Source organism: Diadema antillarum, unplaced genomic scaffold, assembly GCF_040938485.1.
Source record: "Diadema antillarum isolate AM-2024a unplaced genomic scaffold, OU_Dant_1.0 seq00000900_RagTag, whole genome shotgun sequence".
Taxonomy (NCBI): Eukaryota; Metazoa; Echinodermata; class Echinoidea; order Diadematoida; family Diadematidae; genus Diadema; species Diadema antillarum.
The window spans coordinates 600076-626103 of record NW_027271760.1 but is presented as its reverse complement, the minus strand read 5'-3'; the positions used below and the strand labels follow the sequence as shown (position 1 = coordinate 626103).

At 40.0% G+C, this 26028-nt stretch overlaps 2 protein-coding genes across 2 annotated transcripts in view; one reads left to right on the top strand and one right to left on the bottom strand.

The window, feature by feature from the left end:
* Window positions 1-15392, top strand: part of LOC139741068 (uncharacterized) — a 29898-nt gene extending 14506 nt beyond the window's left edge. The window contains exons 2-5 of the mRNA XM_071651654.1: window positions 8533-8634; window positions 9422-9525; window positions 10001-10754; window positions 15314-15392. Of these exons, the coding sequence (XP_071507755.1) occupies window positions 8533-8634; window positions 9422-9525; window positions 10001-10754; window positions 15314-15392 (1039 nt within the window). The remainder of the gene's footprint in view (window positions 1-8532; window positions 8635-9421; window positions 9526-10000; window positions 10755-15313) is intronic.
* A 5621-nt stretch (window positions 15393-21013) lies between these two features.
* The window catches only part of LOC139741053 (sperm-tail PG-rich repeat-containing protein 2-like), a 33661-nt gene continuing 28646 nt past the window's right edge, over window positions 21014-26028 (bottom strand). The window contains exon 13 of the mRNA XM_071651641.1: window positions 21014-21171. Within this exon, the coding sequence (XP_071507742.1) occupies window positions 21014-21171 (158 nt within the window). The remainder of the gene's footprint in view (window positions 21172-26028) is intronic.

Here is a 26028-nt window from a genome sequence, read left to right as displayed (position 1 = left end):
ATGATGCACTGCCTGATTCTACACTTGCCCTGATTAGGCCCAATAATTGGACTTTTATATGACTCAATATTATGTATGATCATGTCATGGGTGGAAGGTTGAACTAAACGTGAGGCCATGCATGTGATTAATAAATGAAGCGAAATTACGGAACAAAATATTAGTTCCTCAACTCCATTAATCAGACTAGTTGTAAATACCATTCTCTCGGATTTAAATTAAGGAAATGAAGAAAAACAAAAACATTATACGCGGGGGGGGGGGTGTTAAAATGTGTATGCTTTTAGATACAAATTACGATTTTATTTGTTTCTTGTATGTTTTTGGGTGTTGTTTCAGGGTATTTTTACAGACGTTTTCATACCATATCGTCTATCCTCTTCATTTTTCAATTCTTTCTTTGTTTCCTTTTATCGACCTATTTAAACACTTGAAATAAATCATTGATATATACTATCAAATGATATACAACAAGGAAATGCTTACATGAACAAATCGATGACATATGAAATTATAACTGATTTGCTAACCTGTTGTTATTGATTGATTTATTGATCGATGATTCATTTCATAAAATGTACTTCACAACTATTCAAGTGATAAACGGAATTAATCAAATACTCAGTCAATCGCATTCTTTTTTTTTAATCCACCAATGTTTCATTAACATTTAATCAACATGTTGATATTGATAACTTATCAATTTCAACAACGCTTCATGGACAGAATTCAAATTCATATGTGTATGTTTTCATAATATGTAAATGCTATACAAACTATTATTTGATCGAACTTTCGATGGAATTGGAAATAGGAGTTTAGACAATTAGGACATAAATCTGGTAGCCAGTATCTCGAGGAACTTGCCGTGCAGGGAAGAAAGGAAAATATTAAAAAGGTGAGATGCAAGTTAGCTTGTGTTTTCACTGAGAGAAAGAATATAGGACATAGAAAGATCTACACGGTCAAATCTTCAATCTAACGGGTCATATCAAAAGCTTGTTGCCACCACAAAACTTCGAGAAGGGTCCCATCCCTTCGTCTAGACAGGAAGAGCGTGACCCCGAGGGCTGGGGTGGAAGGGGAGGGGGCTCTCCATGCCCCCCTTTTCTTCCCGTTCATTCCTTTAGAGGTAACAAACCTGTTATTTTTGGCATCTGCGGCGGTATTCGTTTCCGAGGTCACGACACGACACCACACACAATACACACATCGCACACAAAATTAAAATGCTCAAGCATCTCCAGCAAAAAAAAAAAAAATTATGCAAACCATATATCCATGAAGCCATATTAACCAGCAGAAGGAATTGAACCTTGAATTCTCCTAGAATGTCATGAAACAGTGACAAGGGTTGTGTGTATGTAAAACTTCATAAGGAATGTCGTGACCTCACAACCTAGAAAGTGTTCTGTGTGATTAATCAACAAATGACCATCGTGCCAAAGACTGTCCTTCATTTAATCATTAAGAGGATACATCAAACGGAGTAGAGTTTTGTATTCACAGGTTTGATATCATATGATTTCGGTTTACAAAGACATAATGTGTGAAGTGAAGGCCAAATTGTTAGGCTATGATATCATTATTTCGCTGGCATGCATACAGCCTGTATAATATGATTCGTTTCAGTGCCAAAATGAATTGAAAAGAACGCATTAAAACAAATTTTTAAGTTTGTTTTTTCGTTTTTCGTGTTGAAAATGACTTGAATATGAACCGATTTTGGGCGACTTTCTCAAAATCTGGATTTAAGATTTCAAATCTAAGATTAGGCATAAAAATTTTGGTAAGTGAATGTGGTCGACAACCTTTTATGTACATTTACATATACTACTAATTTATGTCTTAAGTCTTCACGCTTATATGCAAGTCATTTTTATGTAAACTCCAGTACATACCGCAATGATACAATACAAAAACACGATTCCCGTATCGACACAACAAACCGATTAAAATAGATATTAAAATTAACATGCAAATACACAAAAGCATATTTACACCCACGAGAAAACGAATGAAAAGCATGAAACATAAAAGATAGTGCTATAGAGACTACACGCGTTCAGTTTTAATCCAAGTGTCATTTCACAATCATCGTTACCCAACAGCCCAAAAACAAATCACTTAACAATCTTCATTAGATATTAATATTGCCGATGTCCGAAGTCACCAGATTCACCGTACAAGGACTCAGTATGATTATAGCCGCCCGGATTGCTGCGGCAAGTAGGTCGACTGTAATATGATCACATCTATAGGAATCTTTCAATTTCGTTATCGAATTCCATAAACGGCCCACGCATTTTCAAATGCTTTCATAGTCACGCATCCCCCTTTAATATCCTTCGTCCTACGTAAGTTGCGTTCGCTGAATAGCCCTCCTATCTTTTCCCGCTATAGTGTCTGTTGTTATTTTCCTAGCTACGAGAATTTGCTGGATAATTCCAATAAAACAAAAAAGAAAATGAGAGGGGGCGGTGAGCCTTGTCTGTTTTTATCTTGAAGGTCAGTAGCCTGTGTACAATCATCTCTTCCCGCCGTTCCTGTTGGTCGACTAAAAATAATCAGAGAGTTGCGACGCTGCGGATGCCCACTACATTTTTGAATTACATGTAGTCGTCGGGCTATAGCCGTTGCAGTCGGTAATCTATTCTTGTCCGTGCCAGTGATAACTTTCTGGAGAATCGTGTAGCCTATAGATGTTCCTATTCATCGAGAAATATCTCGAAAAATTATGTGTGGGGGTGGGGGTATACCTGCAGTCATATATAGTATTCACAACCAGTTTCGATTTAAAAAAAAAAAACGCTTAGCATGCAAGATCCTTGAAGTAACGGGACTTTAAAGAGGAAGAGGTGAGTGTTGCTGAGTTGGACGAATGCCCATGCACTCCAAATTTATTAGATGAGCCACATGATGAAGGCATGGGGTACGAAGAAAAAAAAATAAGTAAAGATATCAGAATATCATAACTTGGGTCTTCGTATAGCATGATTTATAGATGACAGCTTGTGCTAGAAACCACGTGATTTATTAAACTAAATTAGATACTATAAAACGCAGGATGTTATAAACATTTACTGCAACATCATACAACTACACATCTGCCATCATGGTGAAATTAAATTTTGGTCGAAAATCATTTACCTTATTTTCGTGTCCTCTTGCCGTAAACATGTGATCACGAATACATTTTGTGTACAGAGCGCTCTTCTTGAGTTCATGTATCGTGATAGGAAAAAAAGAACAAGATAATTTCCGTTTAAAGCGCGAGGTATTTCGCGGCATTGCCACCATGGTAATACATCGTTGAATTTCGAGTGACATCGCAGCGACTATAGTTCTCAGAGCTTTCTGCTCGCAATTTACGGCAGGGCGGCACGTAGGGCCTACGTCCTTTTTTATAGTTATCATCTCTGTAGTTCACCATAGTTAAACAATAGAGCGATTAAGACACTGCTAAACTTGTGAAAAAAAAAAGAAAAAAGTGCACAGTCATGACAGTGACATCATCAAGACACATGTGACTACTCATCTATCACAGTTTCTCCCAAAGATCTAAATCTATCAGTTAGAGTAATAGAGAACCATTTTGAACTTTGACATGCTTGCATTATCATATAGGCGCCAGTACCGCTCGATATTGACATACTAGTAGATTCTTTTTTTTTTTGTTGTTGTTGGTAGGCTAAAAAAGTGAATTTCATAACTTATCGCACACTCTTGTACACCCTGCAGTTCACATTATAAAGCCTATTACAACATGTCACATTGTGTATAACGGGAAACTGTGTGGCCAGCACATATACTAGGACATACAAATTGATCGCGAATTTGGTGGTACACTATTTAAAGACAGAGGTTTGCTTTACATAATCATGAAATCATGATTTAATGGTAAGCATCGCAAGTATCATTTTCGTTTCATTATCAGTTTTAATCGTCTGAATGTTTAAGACACAATCGATTTTAAGCAATTATCATTAAAATCTTAATAAGTACAATTCGAGTCTCCAGTCGTTTCAATGGTTGAATGGCTCTGATCTCTTTTGTCGCAGGGTGTATCTTTATCGTTTTGTTTACGGTAGTTTTAATATGATAGGTTTACCAAGCGGAAATAAAGTCCATCCAAGCTAAGCATTCTAATCAGACCTGGGGTATGATAATGATAAGAAGCGTTATTTTACGACACATGCAGGGTCTCTTGTTGATGTTATCGAAATTCTTATTCACTTTCATATCTGCTTTGATGAAGAGTGAGCACGATATATCTCTTTAAAGTCGGATTTTCCCTATCTCTCACATGAAAATATCTCTGTCTTTTCTCTAGATCAGAAATTGTCGTTTTCTCAGACAAGGAAATAATACGACGGTATTTTCTGCGTCAGACAAGGCATACAATGATTATTTTCTTCTTGAAACCCTGTGACAATCTTGCATCGCTCATCTCCACCCTTCTATACATAAACCCCTGCGAATTTCCGTACAAACTGTCTGGCGGTCAACGTCTGTTTGAACTAAATTAAAATGGCTGCGTTTTCTCTTGTGATCTCTTTTCGGTTCTTCTTCTTCTTCTTCTTCTTCTTCTTCTTCTTCTTCTTCACCCCCCCCCCCCTCTCTCTCTCTCTTTCTCTCTCCTTCTCTTTTTCTCTCTCTTTTCGGAGATAGTCCGTTGGGAGCCGAGGTAAACCTCAATTTAGAGGACACAGGTAGGTTAGTAGGAAGCGGGAAATTAGCCGCCAAACAGTGTAATCCAACTTGCTGAAAGTACGCTGGTGGTCCAGTATAAGTGCTCTGTGGCTATTGTATTATAGATCAGTTCAGTTAGGTGGGAACCTCCTAGTATGTTTGTGTGCAGAATGAGGATATTCAAGTTTGGAAAGAAAGGAAAAAATAAGGCGTGGCCATCCGATAATTACGTCTTCTTTTAACTCACTGCATAGAGGAATGTTTGTTGTTGTTGTTGTTGTTATTACTATTGTTTTTTAAACTGAGAGAAAGATAGGAGGGTATAGACATGAGTATAGTTATTGATGTTGTTTCTGTCTTGACTTGCGAGTGCCACAATACTTTTAAGATGATCTATAGATCTAACAAGGAAATTGAAATGTTCGATGCATAACTTTATAGTATGTACTACTGCATTCAATAAACGAAAGACGACCGACAATGATTCGTGTAGCACACCGGATGGTTCCTCGTCTATACTCTCCTATGACAGGGCCTTTTGAAAATAGTAGTTAGTTGAATCTGCAGAAACATTTATTCTTTTAGAAAGTGCTCTAACTTATATTTGTTGCAGAAATGAATGCTGCAGCATTTCACATTTGTCTCCATTGGTAGCCAACGAATGTTACAGAGTATATCGACAGAAATGATATATAGAATCCTGGACGTAAAATCTTGGCTAGCGTTCTCACCAGCAGATGGAACTCACACAGAGGTTTAACTTAGCAAACGCAGATGAGGTGGACGATTTGTTCAAGAAATGCATTGCCAGAAAAAAAAATGACCTTTTAACTTACAAATATTTTATCTACATGCGAATATAAGATATTTATGCAGCGTTTACGGGGGCGAGTTTGTTACGAAACCTTTGTGGAAAGGTTCAAAAGTTCATTCAGGGCGCCTAACTGAAGTGTTTTTGAAGGTAAAGGTCGGGTGCTACCCAGCGCGGCGTGGGTCTTATACAGGCGATTAAGATTAAGACAATAAAGTCGGCATTGTCATAGCCAATTACCGGTAAGGAAATAGGGCTAACGAAGTCGTAAATGACAACAATTTAAAGTGCTTCCTTGGAGGCCCCTGGAACGGTGATGTAAAAACATGCCATGTTTGGGTTTGTGTGTTAATTATTCTTGTTTATATTTGTTGTTTAAGGTGTTTTTCCAAATCTTCGGTCACTAACATTCTAATTGATGTATATGTTGGGCAAATATATCAGTTATGACATTTTGTTCGGAATCATCCATAATGAATGTAGTCAATCAAAATAATCTCGAAACCAAACATAGTGCTTCATGAAGAAACGAAGTCAAAATAGCCCTGAAAAAATGAGCCTTCACCTCGGCATGAATGACAGGGGGAGATTAATGAATTTAAACGAGCATTTTTATGAACACAGTCACTTGCAAAGTAGTTTATATATAGGAAGTATAAACACTGTCATAAGCTGTAAAGCTCATTGAAAGAGTAAATGAAATGTTAATTCGGAGAAGTATTCATTTTGTTTTATCACCATACATTTCGTGGTTCCGATTGACAAATACGAACATACAGTGTTGTTGTCATCGTTGTTGTTATTTTGCAATCTTATAAAAAAAAAGATACGGCCGCGTTTCAGGGCAGTGGTTTGATTAATCTGTAAACATCAAGATATGAGACCAATTAAAAAAAATGACACCCGCGCAGAATCGTAAGCAACTCACATCATCACCGAACTGCTCTCTGCAGACCCCCTGGCTGACACAAATTGATGATATCATAAGACGTTAATATGGTATCATCGTGAGAGAAAAAAGAAACATGTTAGACGAGGTCTGTGAGAACTTTAGGACTTGGAAACCCAAAGGATCGGACAGCCGTAAGTAATGTAAAGTTGTTATCCAAGAGACAAATACTTTATAAGTATATGTTGTTTCTCATTTTAGTCGTGCCGACAAAAAGCAAAATACTAGAGAATCGGAAAATGTGACTCGCGTTTCGTTACTGCACCAAGTAAGCGCGACAGTCCAAAGTGGACCTCCAATAAGAATGTATTGCTTCTGTCCTTTTTCTCTTTATATTCCTCGACATTTTTATTTTTTTTTATTATTTATTTATTTATCTATTTTTTTTTTTTGGGGGGGGGGGGGGGAGGTCACCTTCTAGGCCCTATATTCACTTTCTCTCCCCCTCCTCTCGCACCCCGTCATCTCGTCACCCTTTCTTGGCTACTGGTCTGCTACGTTAAAACTCACTTATCCTACTTCATACACACGCAAAGAGGACAGCTTCAAAGCCCACTAGCCATAGTTCTCTCTACAAAATGCCCTTTGAGTCCTAGCGAAGCAGTCAGTGATTCAACCCAACCTTGACGGGGTAGGCTGGGGCAGCAAGACTCAATTTCGTCACGCCCGTGATTCATCTCCCTCGGAGGGCGCAATTACACCATTTCATTTTCTCCAGCGTCTCGAGCAAAACTCCCCATAGGCGCAGTCTCATCTTCTATAAAAACAGATATCACACGGTGGAAAGAAGACACTAGTTTCCTGTTTACGCACGGCTGGAACATCGCATGGGATATGGTTATCTTGTACGCGGTCAGGTCTTCGCGAGATATCTCAGACAAGCTATCAATAGGATGCATGCATGCTGCGCACTTGCCAATACTCACGAACGATGTTTCTTCATGTATTCTTGCCTTTTGAAAGCATGTTTCAATAACCCATTAGTCAAACCGTAAATCATGAAATGTAATATCAATTTGGAAATATGACATCTTGGTCTTTAGGGAGAAAAATCCCATCTTCAGACCTTGACTCTTTCAGCCCTACTTTTTCCTTGGAGTGATTCATACCCATTCGCCCCACCCGTTTTGATTTGACTTTGCGGGCAGGGTGACAAAGGTTTGAAAGAGTCAACGTCATGTACCTGAACTTGCTGAACGTGCTTTACCCTTGTCGTGTCGTAGAATATGGTAATCGTGGGCATTGTTCATTGTGACTCAAACGAAGACCCCTAACGACAGCTACCCCCTCAGTTCAGGGTCTGCATCTCTCCCTATCGTCAGGCTTGTCATCACTGCTGACAAAAATACATCGTTGACAGAAGTAGCATAACCCTCCTATTAACTCAATTCAAGATTCCAGACGTGCGTAGTGTGACTGAGTAAAATTGTCCGACTTCTTTAGGTATTAGTCACTGTATATTGAAATACGTAGTCGCACAAAACTCTGCAGATCTGTTTCATGTTGATTGTATTTTTGCTTAGTTTTTGTCATCATTGATTTTGTTCTCAGTTGATCTGTTACCCTTGCAGAAATGATTATCACGAAGCCATTGTCATGATTGTAGCTTATGAACCTATCTCTTTTTTTTTTTTTTGTATACAACCTACTCCCGTTATAACAGTGTATAACGACGTCCACGGGACTGGCAGTTTTCTTTCGTTTTATTGAAATTTCTTTAGAGCCGAACTGCTTATAAAATTGGGCCTACATTAAGATAATACAATGTATGTAGATTATTATTTCGGGCCTTCGCTTCGTTGAAACAAAATTTCGTTATAACCGTGTTCGTTATAACGGGAGTGCGCTGTATTATATGCTTCATATTCCAAGCAGTTCTCTTCAAAGAGAAAGAAGGAGAAGGAGGAGGAGGAGGAGGAGGAGGAGGAGAGAGAGAGAAAAAAAGATAATTTAAATACATACCTCCTTTTCTTGGCCAAGTCACAACAAAAAAGGAATGATATCACAAAGTACACTGGCGGTATTTCAGTTTAAAACTTTGTGCTTATTATTGTGTTTGTGCACCTTCTCTCTCGTATAGCCGCCTGGACACCGTGGTGACCTCGGCGATACAGAGTAGGGTAGTGCCGTACAACGGGGCGTGCTCATGGCTGCATCACATCACTGGATGCCAGGTGTACAAGTAAGCTTCGTACCCCGATGTGCGATGCCTCCACACCCGCCTCCATGACCACGCCCACCACCATGACCACGCCCATCCCCCTTTATCACCACCCGCTTCCCTTCCCGTATCCCTTAACTCTCCTACATTGTAGTTTAGGTCGAAAGTGAAGAAGCAAAAGCAGAAGACGTAGAAGAGGGAGAAGCGGTAAAAAGAAGTAGAAGAAGAAGAAGAAGAAGAAGAAAGGATAAAATGGAAAAGGAGAATAATGAAGAGTGTAAAGAAGAAATGGAAGAAGAGGAGAAGACAAGAAGCAAAGAAGGAGGAGGAAAAGAAGAAGAAGAAGAAGAAGAAGAAGCGAGAGGAGAAGAACAAGAAGCGGGAAAGAATAAAGACACCGGAACAACTATGATGATAATAACAATGAATACATTGCTGTTGTGATCAATGTTACGGCAGTGGTAGAAGTGGTAGTAATAGCAGCAGTGATATCTCCATCACTCATTACTACGTGTATGTACGTTCATGTCAATATTTCACTTATATATCACCATCCCTATTTCAGTACTAGGAGGAAAGGGGCAAAAATAGTACCATGACACAATCGTTGTGGTCGTACAGTGCATAGTGTTGGCGACAGATGCGTTGCTGTAGTAACACTAACCTCTAAGGTTGGGACATAACGGGATCGTTCTTAATACGATGTTGCCTATCATAACTGAAACAACGCTTGGTAGTGATGTCGATAGTAACGTGTGGTAGTAACTGATGTTAGATGTGTAATATCTGTCATTTCTCTTCTGTACAGAGTAACTTTTCAACCAGTTTACAAGAGGACAACGAAGGTAAATTACCGAACGGAATATAAGTGTTGCAGTGGCTGGAAAAGAAAGGGACAGAGCTGCGAAAAACGTAAGTATTGCAAGTTCCAGATGATTATACCGTCTGCTTAAACAATAATCTATTGTAGATATTGAAGAGCGAGAATGCGAGGGAAGGTGCGAGCGCACGTTGTCGTCCGATGAGTAATGCAGAAAGCATGTCACTTGAAGCAGTATTACACCTGTGTCACGCCTCATATTATCTATCACCTGTTACTATTGACTGTTCTTTCACCGTTAAACTGTCCCCATGAATTCAGAGGTTATAGGTAAAACGTGTGTTCTCAATGGAACCACACTATGGAATCATTTCAACCAGCTTTGAACGTGTGAAACACGTCAAATCCCACAATTCGAGAGTATGAAACGCTCCAAATTGCAGTAAATTGTAATCATCAATTTCTAAAGTAATCTTTTCCTCGTAGACCAACGGTGTTTAACATGCAGTAATTCAGTCACTTTCCTTATTTCTTCTTTCCCTGTTTTTTTTTTTTTTACTAATCTAGTTCCCACAGTGGCCCCGCCAAATCCTCCACAAGGTCCCAACGGCTACGACCCGTCAGGACCGCATCGCCCCGGATATCCGGCTTACGGGCCTGGCACTGGGGTAGGTAGACCCGGTTTGGGAGGCAGAGGACAGAGACCAAATAATCCGGGTTCCGGCTTTGGTGCCGGTGGATTTGGACCTGGTGCTGGCTTCGTACCGCGACCAGGATTCGGCCCGGGCACACCTGCAGAGAGGACAAACTATGGCCCCGGCTACGGTCCAGGACCAGGAGCTGGAAATGGTTTCAATCCCCGGCCCGGATTCGAACCAACTGGTCAACCTGGTGGTCCAGTACCTCCCAATGGACCAAACGCGGGGCCGCAACCTCCCCAGCAACCACAGGGACCGCAAGGTCCACAGGGTGGTGGGCCACTTGGACCGCCTGTTGGTCCCATGGCACCTGGCGGAGGCAACGCTGGGGGCGCTGGTGGACGAACACACACAGGTGGAGCGGGGAGTGACGTTAGGCCGGGTTTGATTCCCGGTAGGGTCCCGGGTCAGGGACAAGGAACAGGACCCGCTGGGGAGGGCAATGGTGGGACAGATCAGCAACCCAGCAAAAACACCGGGAGTGGCAGCATAGTGACCATTATGGGGGCGCTACTTGGCGTCTTCGGAGTATTTGGTCTAGGTGCAGTACTAATGATGTATCTTAGCAGAAAGCGAGAATCGTCGGGGCGGAGGAGTGTGCGTCTACGGCGATCATCATTCCGGTGAGACACTAGTCTTGGCAACAAAATAAGAGCGTCACTGTATACAGTTTTACGTATATTCACAATTTTGCGCCTCCATACATCCAATTAATGGTACAGTGGATCCCCTAACGTGATATGCCACTATTTGTTCAAATTCAACTAGGAATACAATTAAGCTCTATGGAAAACATAGCAATTGAAAATTCATCTAGATCAGATAATGCCAAAATTCAGAAATCTTTACAAATGTAAACTGGTTTCAAAAACAATTCTATTGGTCACTTTCATAATGCAAAATGGTTGAGATGATGATAATAAGCGGCATATAATTGCATTTATTGAAATGAAGTAGAATAGAATGAATCAAAGCATATCAAGAGAATTTATTGAAGAATTTAGAAATCACAGGCCGCTGACTTTTAAGGGAAGGCGCTGCTGTTGTTGCTAACCCGTCAGTCATGGTACATGATATTATTTTTGTGAAAACCTCGGAAGTTTAAATCTCCATAATTGTCTTACTTGGAAACCAAGTTCAATGAAACTTGTACTTCCTCACTTTTTCAAATTCATGTTTTATTGAACACAAAGTGGTACTTTACTACAGAGTACTCATTATTTACCTTGGAGATAATCGATGCCCCTTTAGCCATTGTCTTTTTAAGTGCACCGCCACTCAGTGTGTTCTAGACTACCACAACAGAATTTACCAAACGTGTTCATCTCTGAGTTTCATTTCAAAATGTCACTCATGATAATGATGGGTTGGACCCAATGGTTCAAGCAGACTTTCCCAATGACATTAGAACTATTCAATGAATTTCAGAAAGAAAATTATCTAATTTCTTAGTGTGGACCTATATGTATATGTGTGTGTTCACCCCGGGTGTTTATTTATCAAGTTCTGCGTTAATATGCCACGTTCTTCTTCTTTCTTTTTTAATTTATTGCTTATGTTTTAAAAGAAATACAAAATATCTCATCATTAAAAGAAGACACCTATCCTTTTGAAAACAATAATTTCGAAACATTTATTGTGGCAGGTGTTACGATGCCACGGCAAATTTTTCGATGTGGTCCTATATCCAAGGGCAAACTCTTTAGTATACCATGACACCCAACAACCGCCAGATTGCAGTAAATACCCGGTGTGATGGGTGTAAGTGAATGATGAGTAGTGTGGTACTTCGGTTCAAACGAATCGATCCCCTGTCCTATATCCGAGTCCCAGTTTCACGTTCATGTTGGGATTCCTTCCCATGCAGGATAAGGATTGATGACGTGGAGAAAGGGCAGTCGGCTGCGGCCAAAGTGACCAATCCGGTCTCGCCCAGCAGTAAGTCGGTTTCCGGTTCGAACCGATCGCAAAACCGGCATCACATGTGACACGGGGCAAAAACGTTTATTTGTTTTGTCAATTTTTTCTATATTTTGGAAATTGATATGAAAAGCAACACACCAAATGTAAAATACAATCAAAACTATATCATGTCGTGTCGAACTGCAAATTTGCAATGTGAATGTCAAAGCAAAGCAGAGACATTCGGGTTCTTCAAAGCGAAAAAAATAATTTCTAATAATGGCATTGGTTTGCCAGGCTCGAAGCGAAGAGCACAATGTTGACGATATCATACAATTGCATAGTTTTCTCTCTTGTTTTAAACTGGCCATGTAGGACCATGATATTATGTCTCACGTTGCACGGGACAGTCTTTACGTGTCATGTGTGAGCAGTGTTGCGAAAGATCGACTCTTCATGCAAAAGAAGCGAGACATGCACAAACAGCGAGTCTGAAAATGCTTCATCCACAAAGCTTCGGCGCATGCCATCATCGTTTTCACATGACATTTCACGCTAGACGTTATAGCGCCATCATTGTGAGTGACGCGTCGAACTCCGTACATAGCCTGTTTACATCAGCCATCATCACTCTCGTATAATAATTCAAAACTACGAGTTGACAACATCAACTAATACGATACCGAGGACAGTGGACCTTATGATACAACCAAAACAAGAAAAAAAAATGTGAAAGATCATGACACATAATTATATGTCCTAGGATTTGAATTGTTATTCTTATGAGACGGACGTGTCATATTTCCCATATCTGAAAAACTCGTGATGGGAACAATAACCACACACACACACAAAAGAAAATTAATATAATTGTGGTATATCACAAATAATGAAATACGCAAGTTAAAACTCTTTTACGTGGTTATGCATTAAACAATGGAGAACAAAATTAACACAAATTTGGTCATATCGGATATTTAAAATCGCAACGCCCGTCTCCTATGTCTTGTAATGGAAAAAAAAAATCTAAATCGGTCATTCATTTCAACACTATTAACGCTAACAGAAATGGAAAGAAAAACTTCTTCTCGTGTCCACGAGAGGTTACAATTTCGGTTGTCAACTATTCCTACATTCCTATTTATGTGTCGTTGTCGTTGTTGTTGTACTATATATATACAAGAGAGAGAGAGAGAGGATGAGAACACTGAAACATGAACTAGCCTTTTTTATTTTCATCAGCAGATCAAGTATCAAATTTGACGAAAAAAAAGATCAACTCTATAACGACAAAGCATGCTTTGCAATACGCTTTTCTCCACGTCATCATCACTTATCCGATGGTGATCGAAATTGGTAATGCAATGAATATACACCATTGTACCAGTTTCTCATGCCTGTGTACATTTATATCCAGTGCATTTCATATCAATTGTACTTCATGCTAAGTTCCATGTTTCGCTTCAATGCAAACAAGCACCATGCCTGCTACATAAATTTTGCTTTTATTTCTTTGACTTGTTTGCTTGATACAACGAATTGATATATTCTTCATGCTGCCTCATCATTATACGTATGGCGGAAAATGTGAGACTACCAGACGGCTCCGATAGTATGCCACCAGTATGCCACCATATAGTAGATAGTGCACGCATGTCACGTGCCATCTTAGTCTAGTGTTTATGTTGTGTAACTTTGTACTCATTGTAAGACCACGTTCTTTATGACTTGCGATTGGTCGCAATGAGAAAAAAAAATCACAGTCGATATTGCTGTCTATCAATCAAAATTGGTATCCTAATGGCGTGCCTAAATTTCCACACTTTCAAGCTAATTGGTTCCCGAACAAACTCTAGACCTTTAGACTCTCTGGTCAGCCTATTCATTGTCTGTATTCCAATATTAGCACTTTCGTTATATTGATTTTTTAATGCAATAGTGCAAGCCAAATCAAGGGGTAATTCTCGTAAGTTCTTGCAAGTTGTACGTTAACAAACGGAGATGCAAATTAGTAAGTCGAGGTTTTGTTTGTCTTGTTATAACTATCTATTCTAATTATACGCCAGATTTGACAAACCAATCAACGCTGATTTATTGCTCTGCCAACAAATTAAGCATAAATTATGAAGAGATGGAAGAATAATGAATATAACGTAAACCTGACGTGCTCTTAGACCAGACGAGACGATAAAACTGATTTAACCGATGAGCAGCTCACATCTAGCTCCACAATTTGCCGGACAAGAAAACAAGCTTCGCCGGAAAGAAGAAAAAAAAAAAGAATAATATGAAATGGTGGGAGTAACTAATCTAATTTACAATATGGCGAGGGCACTGGCACTTGGTCGAATGAAAATGTGATCCAAATCGCCACAATCTCCGGCAACAAGAAAATGAATTACATAAGCAAGAAATTATCCTCATTCTGTCCTCTTATATTATAGAAAATCATGAATGTTTCCTCCTGAAATCCATGCCATGCACTTGGAGAGATCTAAAAAAAAAAAAAATGCAGACCTCTTTGCAACCTCAGATTTTGATCTAGGTCACTCTCTGACTAATAAGCAGGAAATTTAATGTTCGCGCCCAATACATGCCCGTCATTATACCTTATTTCTAATCGCAACATCCCACGGCTACAAATCCGACCATGTCAGTATCGATTACATTTTGAACGAAAAAAAAAGAAGAAGGAAAACATAAGAAGTAAGAAATAGAATTAAAATGGCGTTTGCGATCAGTGGGATTCTGTAAAATTGAAACAAATTCACACTCCTCATCAGCGTCTTATCAAATATCCTGCTGGTTTTGGAAAGACGAGGTTTAGAGTGTGATCGCATGAAAGGAAGATACGATCTTGATTTTGTCCGATGAATATTCTGCAGCTAGTTGATGTTAAACATCCGATCTGTTCAGATTGGCACTTAATCTTAATTGATTCGATCGAAGTCAGCCAGGAGGTTCCCTATGACAAGTAGAGTCACGTGAAATTGATCAGTACAGTCCTGGACATTCAATCAGCGAGATAGGAAGTTTAATCAATTCAGATTTTGTATGCTGAAAGCAGGGTGTCTAATTCAACCAAGGCAATGAAGTTTCTACCACCTCCCTGGTCAAAGCCTTTCTTCTAGGAGGTCCTAAAACATACCTAAATCAACCTTTCGCCGTTAAAATATAAACGATGAAAATGTAGATACACTGTCTAGAAGAAGTATGTAGACATCTTGAGCCTTTTAAGGAGACAATACTAACTTATTTCATCTCTTTATTCAAACTTCAGAGACGCAGCGGGGCGCGACGAAACAGAGTCGCGGCACAAATCGTGGAAGTTTTCGATCTACCAGTTCCGTCTGCAGTGATGACGGCGACTCGGGCATCGTCAAGGGCTCCCTCTCCGAGCAGTACGTCGACGAGGCAACGAGCATGACGTCGTCCATGTTCGAGACCACGTCGCCCTCGACCCTGGACAGTGCCTCGATCGTTAGTGGTCATTCCGGTGGTTACAGACAAGGCGGCGTACAAGCAAAGCCGGGACCGTACACCTACACTCACTTGTGCGGTCAGGACTTTCCTGCTCGAGACGGCGGAGTCCATCCGCCTACTCATTCAGCTCTAAAATTTGACCGGAAGCACGTCGCTTACAAAGCGGAGATGGGAACTCAGGTTGTGCAGGTCGTTCCGCCCAGGAGAAATGCTGCTCACACGCGGGCCGTGACGACGAACAAAGCCACTGATCCGCCGAGGATTGAAGTCGGTGTCGGCATGATAAAGTCGAGGAGTGCAGAACGCATATGCCCCGTCATTCTCGAAGACAAGGTCGAAATCGACAACGTGCCCCCGAGGAAGACGCGAAGGGAACCCATTTACGAGACGCTCGACAGCGACACCGAATCTGTACAAAGTGAGGGTGTCGGCACGTTCGACCGCAAGTACGACCATCTTGATCACAGGCAACCCCTGTGGACGTCACAGTTGTGCATCAGCGATCGAGTCGACACGGGATCGCAGACCCAAATCAACCACGTGAACTCTTTGAAGCGTGTCGATTCGCCACAGAAACCCGTCTATCACGTCCTGGAGCCCGATTCCGACATCGGGACCGACGAAGAAGAGAGTCACGACGAACCCGTCCAATTCAAATTTTCAAACAATAACAAGCCGTCCGATTGCGCGAATTTGCTCGACGTGGACAAAGGAGGAGTGCGTTTCATGTCCACGCAGTTCTTGTCAGAGTCGATGTCCAAACTGTCCACTCTGGAGAAAGAGTTCATGAAGCGATCGCGAAAATGTCAGATGCCAGCGTCCAAAGTGAGCACTCTGTGCTAGAACTAGACGTCATGGCACGCAGGGGTGTGCAGATTATGAACCTTTGTCAATCAGAGCCTTGTTCGAAGCAATGATTGTAGCCATAGTGCTTTATTCGGAGGGGGATTTATATTGACCGAGCTCGCATTCGAAGAGGGACATGGACCTTTAGTGGGGTGTGAAAACCCCAGGATAGGTGCCTCACGTTCTAATGATTTGAGGTTTGAGCGTCATCTCTCAACAACTATTTTTCTACAATTTCGTCAGTCAAGATCATCGATATTGACAGACGCCTTATTGACTGAGAAGTGTTTGCACTCACAAACTGACAAGAGTTCGCTTCGTTTGTTTGTTTGTGTGTTTGTACGTTGTTGTTTTGCTTGACATTCATACGTAACTCTGACCACAAGGAGACGTCCAGTCAAGGCTCTCTCCGCGGTATTCAAATACGAATTCGATGAAATCGATCGCAAAACTGCTTGATTACTTGGCCGCGTCTTGTCACATTGAAATATTTGATTTCATTTCCCACCGACATTGCGACTTTATTCTCGTTTATTTTCACAATGTCCACCACACTTTCTGCAATGGCCATGTTTTCTTTGTCCTGTTTTTTTTTTCCAAATGTGCCTTCTAATCATAACAAAATTGCGTAACTTCTCAATAACAAATGGCACTGACAAAAATGCGACAGTTTGGTCAGCCAAAGTGACACACGTTCACCACTACGTCTAGAAGTGGTATGAAACACAATGCTCAAAATTTATAGAGTTGTTATCATCTTATCTAATCGATATCAGGGCATTCAGTTGAAAATCAACAAATTTTCAATGGACATCTATCATTTAACACATTACGCTGGTACATAGATGTCAGTCCAACGTAACGTACGTTCGCTCCAAAATTGTTATTTTGACAAAAATTGTAATATATTATGTGTTTGAAGCAAATCTCGGGCAAAGTTGTCTCTCATTACAGTGTTCTAAAGAAATCAGTGAATATATGTGTCAGTGTCTTCGTCCTTTCAATTTGTGATAAGAAAGGTTACCAAATCAATCTATTAGTTACTGATAATATGAGATAATTAGAACACATATATGCAAATGTAGGAATGGTCCAAACATGGTATTGGTCATCGAATTCTATTTTCAATACCTAGTAAGAGGGTGATTCGTAATGTCAGTAACATCCTGAAATAGGGAATTAGGAGCGGTAGGATGTCCTCGCACAATGCTTGCACAACAATGGGGAGTCAAATCTCATGATGGCGAAATATTTTATACGCAAAGAAAAAAAAAGTAATAAAGAGACGGAATACCTGTTTGTATTTGTGCATTTGAATGTGTGTGTGTGTGTGTTTGTGTGTGTATGTATGTGTGTGTGAGTCCGCATGTGTGTCTGTATGTTTATATCAAGTATTCAGGAGTACATCGTGACCCATCTTTATGACAAAGTTATGCAAATCGATGACATACAGCCACGTATTCTCGCGTGCATATTTAAGAACAAATTACGTACTATATAACAGGCTAGAGAGCAAAAACAAAAAGCAAAAAGTGTCTTTTTAAATTGTATCAATTTTGGTCTTTCATAGTAATATCACTTTATGGAACACGCACATATACGTGCCTCCCTGATGTGATACAAAAATGATGCGAAACAAGAATAAATATGTTAATTTATCATCATGAACAAACATAGAAGACGCGCAATTGATCAATCTTTCGATTCATTTGTATGTTTGTCATAATTTACAAAGCAGCACTTTTATATCCACATCAAGCCGTACGCATGAATGGAATAAGAACGTCAGTAGTTTCATAAATGTCAAATGACGCGTATAACAATTGTTCCAATCTTCGCATATCGTGAATCACGTGATCTGCGTCAATACCGTTACGATCATTGGCGTCATCATACCGTGATAAATGTACGAAATACCATGCAAAATGGCTTCAGTGAAAATCGGAAATAAATATATTCCATAAACTGCTGTCTCTTCGGAGTTGTGTGCATTAGATTTACTTACTTGTCTTATCGTCGAGTGAGAGAAATTGTTCCTGTTTAATTAAGATACTCACTTTGCTGCACGGTTTTGTTTTGCTTTGCTTTCGGTTTGTTTTGGTGTTTGTTTGTTTTTGTTTTTGTTATTGGTGGTGGTGGCGCTGGTGTTTTTGTTTTTTTGTTTTTTGTTTTGTTTTGTCTGTTCTGATGGAGTGAAGAAATCTTCATATCTCAGTCTCCATTGTCCTATGCTTGATTTTCACAGTGTGCGTGCATGGTATTATACGGTGATCTCAGGTGCACTTTTGTTCCTATAAAAAACACGAGAAAGAGAAATGCTAAATCACGTCTTTCTGAAGAAATTATTGGAATGTTTCTCAAATCTAATTCATACCAAAAAAAATTAGCGAAGTGGAACAGTGCATGACATGATGAATTGTGATCACTGAATCAAACAGCAGTGAGAGCCATACTGTGGATAGACGTGAGAGTCCTGATAAAGGTACTGTTGTCAGTAATAACGATTAACTGGTGATGGTAACCATGGTGATGATACAGATAATGATGAGGAAAAGGAGGAGGGAGATGGTTGATGTAGAGACTATGACGATGATAGCAACAATGAATGATTGATATGATGAAACCGATAATGACTACGGTGATATGAACAATGGTGGTGCATAAGGTAATAATTATGACGTTGGCAATAATGACATAGTAGTGATGATGATGATGATGATGATGATGTATTCAGGACTCGGTTTTTTTATTTTGTGATGGTAATCTCATCGATGCTGATGTCAACAATGATACCAATGTGCTGATTAAAGGGATCGTGGTTATAGTATTGGTCGAGATGAGGATTTAACTTTCAACCTTTTGTACCAAGAAACCACCAATTAAACAATACAGAGCAATTTCAAAGTTTATGTGATGAAATTCGGGTTTCAAATGGCTGAGATATCCAAACAATATAAAACAAAGCGATCCTAATAAAAGGTGAGTCCCATCTTTTATTACGATCCCTATGTTTTGGATATCTCAGCCATTTTAAAACCAATCATCATGAAATAAACTTTGATCTCTAAGTCTGAGAGTAACATGCTCTTTCTTATTTGATAAGAAAAAAAATGGAAACATGAAGCAATTTGCTCTCAGCCAATCAGATGCAAGGATTTCAGTAGCTTGTAACAGTTTGTCACAAAAATATCCGACCAAACTGCTTCATGAAATGCCCCCCTGAAGCTCCATCTCAACCAGAACTATATCATCCTTTTAAGATGATGAGAGAGTGTTTTTTTTTTTCAATAAAAGTAATGAAGCTGATAACTGGAGATATTGAAAACATAGTGATTTTGACGACTGCACCACAAGGAGAAAATTACGAATATCTTGACAGGAATAAAAGTGATGAAAACATACGCACGATTTTAAACAATGACGACAATAAGTGATTATTTTGAAAGGCAGTCTAAAGGACTGACGAACATATGGTAGTATGGGTCATGAATGAATGTTGGTGTGATATCTTACCTTTCACATCGTAAACACTCCGTATTCTTAATGCCGAGTCTGGCCAGTAAGAATAGAAAAGAGTCACTTAATTCGACCTCATTTTCAAAGGATTTCAAGATGATGCCAAAACCCAGCATTTCTCCCACATGTATTGGATGAGCCACATTGTCAGCAACAAACAAAATAATCATACAAATTAATGGACGCTACTTCTCAACATTCATTGATATAAAACTGGTCAAATAACATCGAATGACACTGGCAATACAAATGATTTGTATTCCCTTCGCACTGCCATCTTTGAACTATTTTCAAAAGAATATTATAAATTTTATACTTTTGCTATTTTGACCAGGCTCCAGCTTTTATGATGCAATTTTTCTGACAAAGACAATTTGATAGGCAGCAATTTCATGACATAACTACATAAAACAAGGGAAACAAATTCAACAAACTTTGATAACTTGCTTCTCCCTCGTGAAATTCCTTTCACAAATCTTAAGCAAGTGTAATGTTGCATGGCGCCATGTATACGGGAGACGAATATGTTTCATCATAATCATCACCACACCATAAATATCCATCACAATGATAAATGACACAAAGATGCATTGGCAGTTGCTCATTTCATAATTGATAAACTTTATTACCTATTTGATCAAATCGTCTTGACATATTGTATGTGATTCCGGGAAATGCGAAATGATGTCGGTTTGCAATGATTGACGCGGGAGGTTCTGTTTTTCCGTATGTTGTGGCGCGGTGGCCTGTTTTAAATTCTTCGATTATATTTCCATGCATAATGCTTTTCGTCAGTATAATCCCCACTGATATATTTCATTTATTCTTTGTTATATATTTATCTGTCTCCCTTTCAGCAAGAAGTTCGATCTACTGCTTGATGAGTTGGTGAATTATGAGTGGCAAGACCAAAACAAGCCATTGAATGCTCCGAAGGGGGGGGGGGGGGGGGCTTGAATGGAGACAGAAAATGAACCTCAGCAGGTGGAAAACAAATAAAGCTATAATGCGAAAGGGGATTATACCGCTAGGGATAAGACGTTAGTATAGTCCAGGACGATGCTAATCCAAAACGCCCACTCATCGTATCCTCTTGTCTGCGAGCTGCTCCTCTTTTCTTAGTTTGCATGTGTTACTAGGATTCTAACAATCGCACGGAGTTTTGGAAGGCGTACCCCATGTAGAGGTATCGAGTGTTTCGCCCTTTCAGCGTCGCCTTGGACCCCGTGGTCCGCCCCTTCACCGTCTGGTTGGTGGTGATGTTGTACGAGTTTGGAGCGGGATGGTCGCTACCTGAGGAGAGTAAAATTCGGGAAGAATTCAGTTTACAAGTATATTGTACAGGTAGTAGAAGAGAGCGAGAGTCTTAATTTTTAAAAAGAGATTAGCTAAGGCGTGCCTGACGCAAAAGGGTGTTGACAAAACACAAGGCTGCCAATAAGATTAAATGCATAATAATTCTGCATTACCTGGAACTTAACTTTAATAGACTATGTGCAAGACAACTGTATAATTAGGAAAAAAAAAAGAATTTTATAAGAATTGTTCGATCATTGTGATTATAGAATAAAGTCAAGAATGGCCCGAGACAAAGCATGCATCATATCTTATGATACTGAAATAGTCATAGTAGATACATAACATAGATTCCCTAGGCAAGAATGCATGGGATGGGCATACAATCCACGACCGTGCACTCTTAACGAATATACTGAATTTCGTCCAATGCCTATTCTAGGACTGAAAACTAGAAAACAGTAACCTGGATATCTCATTGAACATCCAAATAACCAACAAGATAATGAGCTTATTTTTTCTTCGGCTATATACCTTTGATACAACGAAACTTCTGGCAGCATACACAAAATACAGAAGAAGAATCTGATTAAAGATCCTTCCGCTATGATAGTAGTAGCCGCAGATTTTAGTGTGGTGGGGTAATGTGATTCACGTATTAAAATACCATAACTTGAGAAGACAACTCCTCCACCCCCCCCAAAAAAAAACAAACCCCACACTAACCAACTAATAAACAAAAAAACAACAACATAACCCCATCCGTAAACAGCTACCGAAGTGCACAAGTAAACTGAGAATCTGAGAACTGAGAACTGAATAATCCTGAAACCATAGAGCTGATAGGTCCGTGATATGACAATACAACAGGTTGCAACAGACAAAAGTGGCGGGATAATCATGCTATAATAGACACATGGAAAGTGTGTCAATCCCTTTGACCTTCGCTTGGCATGTGCTTATGTTAGCAAGCTCTTCGATAGTGTCCCAGGCCTGTAGTAGTTGTTTGTTTGTCATTGTTTTGTTGTCACGCAAAGGGGGGGGGGGATCTAAATTGGAAACCCGAGAGAATATCTAGAAGCCACAGAAAGTCAGGTAATGGGCTACTGTACCCGAATCATCTCTGCATGATAATACGAGCAATGTCCTGCACTCCGCATAGAAATAAGGGCCCTTATCATTCTGTTGGAGAAAAGGCTTTTACTTTACATATAGCAAGGCAATTCAACATGATTTTTTTTTTAACGCCTACCCAGGAAGCCAGATAAGGGGAAGCGTGATGAAAACATCACAGCCCAGACGAAGATCTATAGACAGTAGATGCTGTACACCATCGGTAAGTATGAAGCTCAACAAAGACAATTTCAAGGCATAACTGGCAGTTTGGACGGAGACTTATTCACTGGGACAATGAATGTTGGGGAGAAACATATTGCAGTCAGAGCCAGGTGATTAAAAGGGGGAGGAAACGAGGTCGGAGGGTAGGCAAGCGGTAGGGTGAGTGAAAGGAAATGAGTTACTAAGTATCCAATGAAATTTGGCGGACTGTAACGCTGTCCTTTCCTCGGTGACGTCCGTTTGATAGCGTCTTAATCCTCAAAATGTCTATTGCCCCTGTTTCCAAAGAGTTCGTTGAAATTGCTTTTAAGCCCAGATTTGCTTCTTTAAGCATTGCCGTTTTGCCACATGGGTATGACTCAGGAATTTCTTCTGTCTTTACTCTCTAAAAAAATAGAGTGAAAATATTCACTCTTGAAAGAGTGAATACAAAAAAGAGTGAATTTGGAGTGATATTGGAGTGAATTTTGAGTGAAAATGTTCATTTTCATTCATTTTGGAGTGACATCAGGGATCACCCGAAGATTTGGGAGTGATCCTGAGGTCACTCTAAAACGAGTGAAAACGAACATTTTCACTCAAAATTCACTCCAATTTCATTCTAATTTCACTCTTTTTTGTATTCACTCCTTCAAGAGTGAATATTTTCACTCGATTTTTTTTTCAGAGAGTTACAAAACGTCGTGTTTTTTTTCTATCTCTCTTTTTTTTTTTTTTTTTTTTTTTTTGGGGGGGGGGGTTGTTTCCTTCATCCTGAACAACGTTAAGCAAGTATACGCAATTTGATAAATAAACAAGTATGACAAACGGATTAGGCTGAACTTGGATTAAAATTTGGCATTAAAATTCTCATGTCTTATGTCGAAAAAGCCTCGACATCCGTCGTGAGACCGATATATTTCCTTTGCTCAATTTTGGTTAATTTCTCTTCAAGATTAACGTTTTCTCTCTTTCTCTATCGTATATCATTGATCGTTGCACAGTAATGCTCATCCCTTCTCCAGGTAAAATACATGGGGACAGTTTTTTTTTGTAGCAAACTTTGATAAAAAGAGGCGGAAGAAGAAGACATAAACAAAGATACATAAACATCCTAACACAAACACATCGCAGAAGCAAGTGCTTCCATTAAGTCACTGCTAGAGAAACGTGTCATTTTTTTTATTAACAAATATACTAAAAGAAAGCTTGTCCCTCTCTTATCTATGCCTGTTATACATAACTTCGAACTTTCCCTCATTCATTTTATATATGATATTTAAAAATAACTTTCCTTCATAATATATGTTTGCGTATGCATGTGTGCGTATGCATGTGTGATATTAGGGTAATATATTAGATAAATGATCGCAATAAAAGAATAGTTAAAAATGAGAGAGAGAGAGAGAGAGAGAGAGAGAGAGAGAGAGAACGAAAACATCACGTTAATCGAGTCACTCGATCGTTCAGTAACTTAAGCGTCAACTCACCAGAGCCATGAATGAGCTTACTTTAATTGGAAGTAAATTACCGGAATATTCCAAAAGAGGTCTTCCACAAGCCAAGAGTGGTCTTTGTTATTCTAAACTCGTTTATAATTGTCCCTCGACGAATTAGATAAACCGCAGCTATACTTCCTACTCCTTGTGTAGGTGTGTGTAATACGACATTCAATGGTCAATTTTGCGCTACATCCTTGTAGTACTAGAAGATAATTGTTCGATTTAAATTTCCTATCAGGGAGAAAAGAATGTACATTATCTAATTCTGGTCTTCAGTAAAAGTAGAGCAAGTTTGTTACGTTTGATATGACAACTTGTAATTCCCTTCAAAAAAAGAAGAAGAAGAAGACAGTTTCGAGGTTTATCATGGTCCTGTTACATAGCTACGTGATTTCACACGATTGGTGAAGCTCAGTGAATGATTGTCTTGCCAGCACCAAGCAGTAAACATCGTTTTCAGTGTGTAGTGCGCACTTTGCATAAATAACGAGGACTTATTCAACATTTTAAAATGGTTCCTATATGTTCAGCTCATAACCAGGAACCAGCCCGTTTGACGGGGTGATGTTGGCTCTGATTCGTGATACAAAGCAAGAAGTATTGAAAGAGAGAGAGAGAGAGAGAGAGGGGGGGATAGAGAAAAAAAAAGGAGTAGATAAAGATAGAAAAAGAGAGGGAGGAAGAGAGTCACCAACAATAAGCTGCTAATTCATCTACATGTTTCTCGACAATATGTGTACAGGTCAAGAAGATATAGGTCAATATCGAATCACGCCAGTCTTTGTCTCTTCTTTGTATGTATAGCAATATGTACTCATGACTACGAGCCGCTGATAAATTGGGTCAATTAACACACAGATTGCTACCCCGTCTCCTCACATTAGGCCGGTATAGGGAGCCAATCGTCCTTGCCATTCATAAATTCAGCGCTCCATTATTCTTTGGATTTGGTCCACTCGCAGTGTCCACTGCCCTGAGCTTGCAATTATTCGTCGCTCTTGCGAAGACAAACGAAAGTTATTTACAGGGACGAGTCTGTACACATAAAGGGCTTCGTTGTCACAAAGAATTCTCTCCGGCTCCATAGTACTTTAGAGCACTCGCATAGTTTGCTCAAGAATGAATACATGGGTGAAAATCCAGTTGGCATGCGTGCTATTGACCCGTTCAATAACGAGAGAGGAAGCACATTACGGAGGGAATACCGAAGAGAGTAGACGGTGTGCGAACATTTCCCCAGGTAACAACTCGTCATGACATCTGAACGACATCTCTCTTGCGACAAAACAAGCAGAACATGCCTGATGAAAGGCGTGCAACCGCTGAGATGATTTTTCATAAATGTGCACACAAACCGTTGGAGCTGAACTATCGGTGGTGACTGCGAGAAATGCGGCGGGTGCGTCGCCGCGTGGATAAGGATGCTGGCCAAAATCAAGCGACTATTCCTTTCCAGGCGATCCATGTACGCTCTGGCTACATTGGCGACGTTTGGGACTCTTTACTTCTTTTCAGAACTCAGTGTCGTGAAGAACGTCCGGTTCGACCGACAGAACGGGAACCGAGACGAAAGGCATCTCGTCGACAAGGTGGTAAATAAGGCAGATGCACGGGTACGCGGTGTCGAGAAGGGAGCTACGGTTCTTGCCAATCGCACGCACGAGAAGGTAGACGGTGACGACAGTAATGGCTGGCAGGGACGCAACGGAAGTGAACATAAAGTGGAGAAGAAGACGGGTACTGGTGTTTCAAAGTTCACTTCGGACAATTTCACTGCAGCCAACAACTGGAAAGACTCAGTGACAAACATCGGGTACGACGCTACTGAACACAGGACTATCACGAAAACTACGCAGAGATCTAATGTTGTCAATGGGGGGAAAACTTATGAACAAGGAAAGAAATCGCATATACATGTAGCACCTCCCCCGGTATTCATCATCATTTTGTCCCAATGGCGTTTTGGAGCTGGGATCCTCAGCGAGATCTTTAACCAGAACCCGCGGATCTTCTTCCTCTTTGAGCCGCTGTGGGT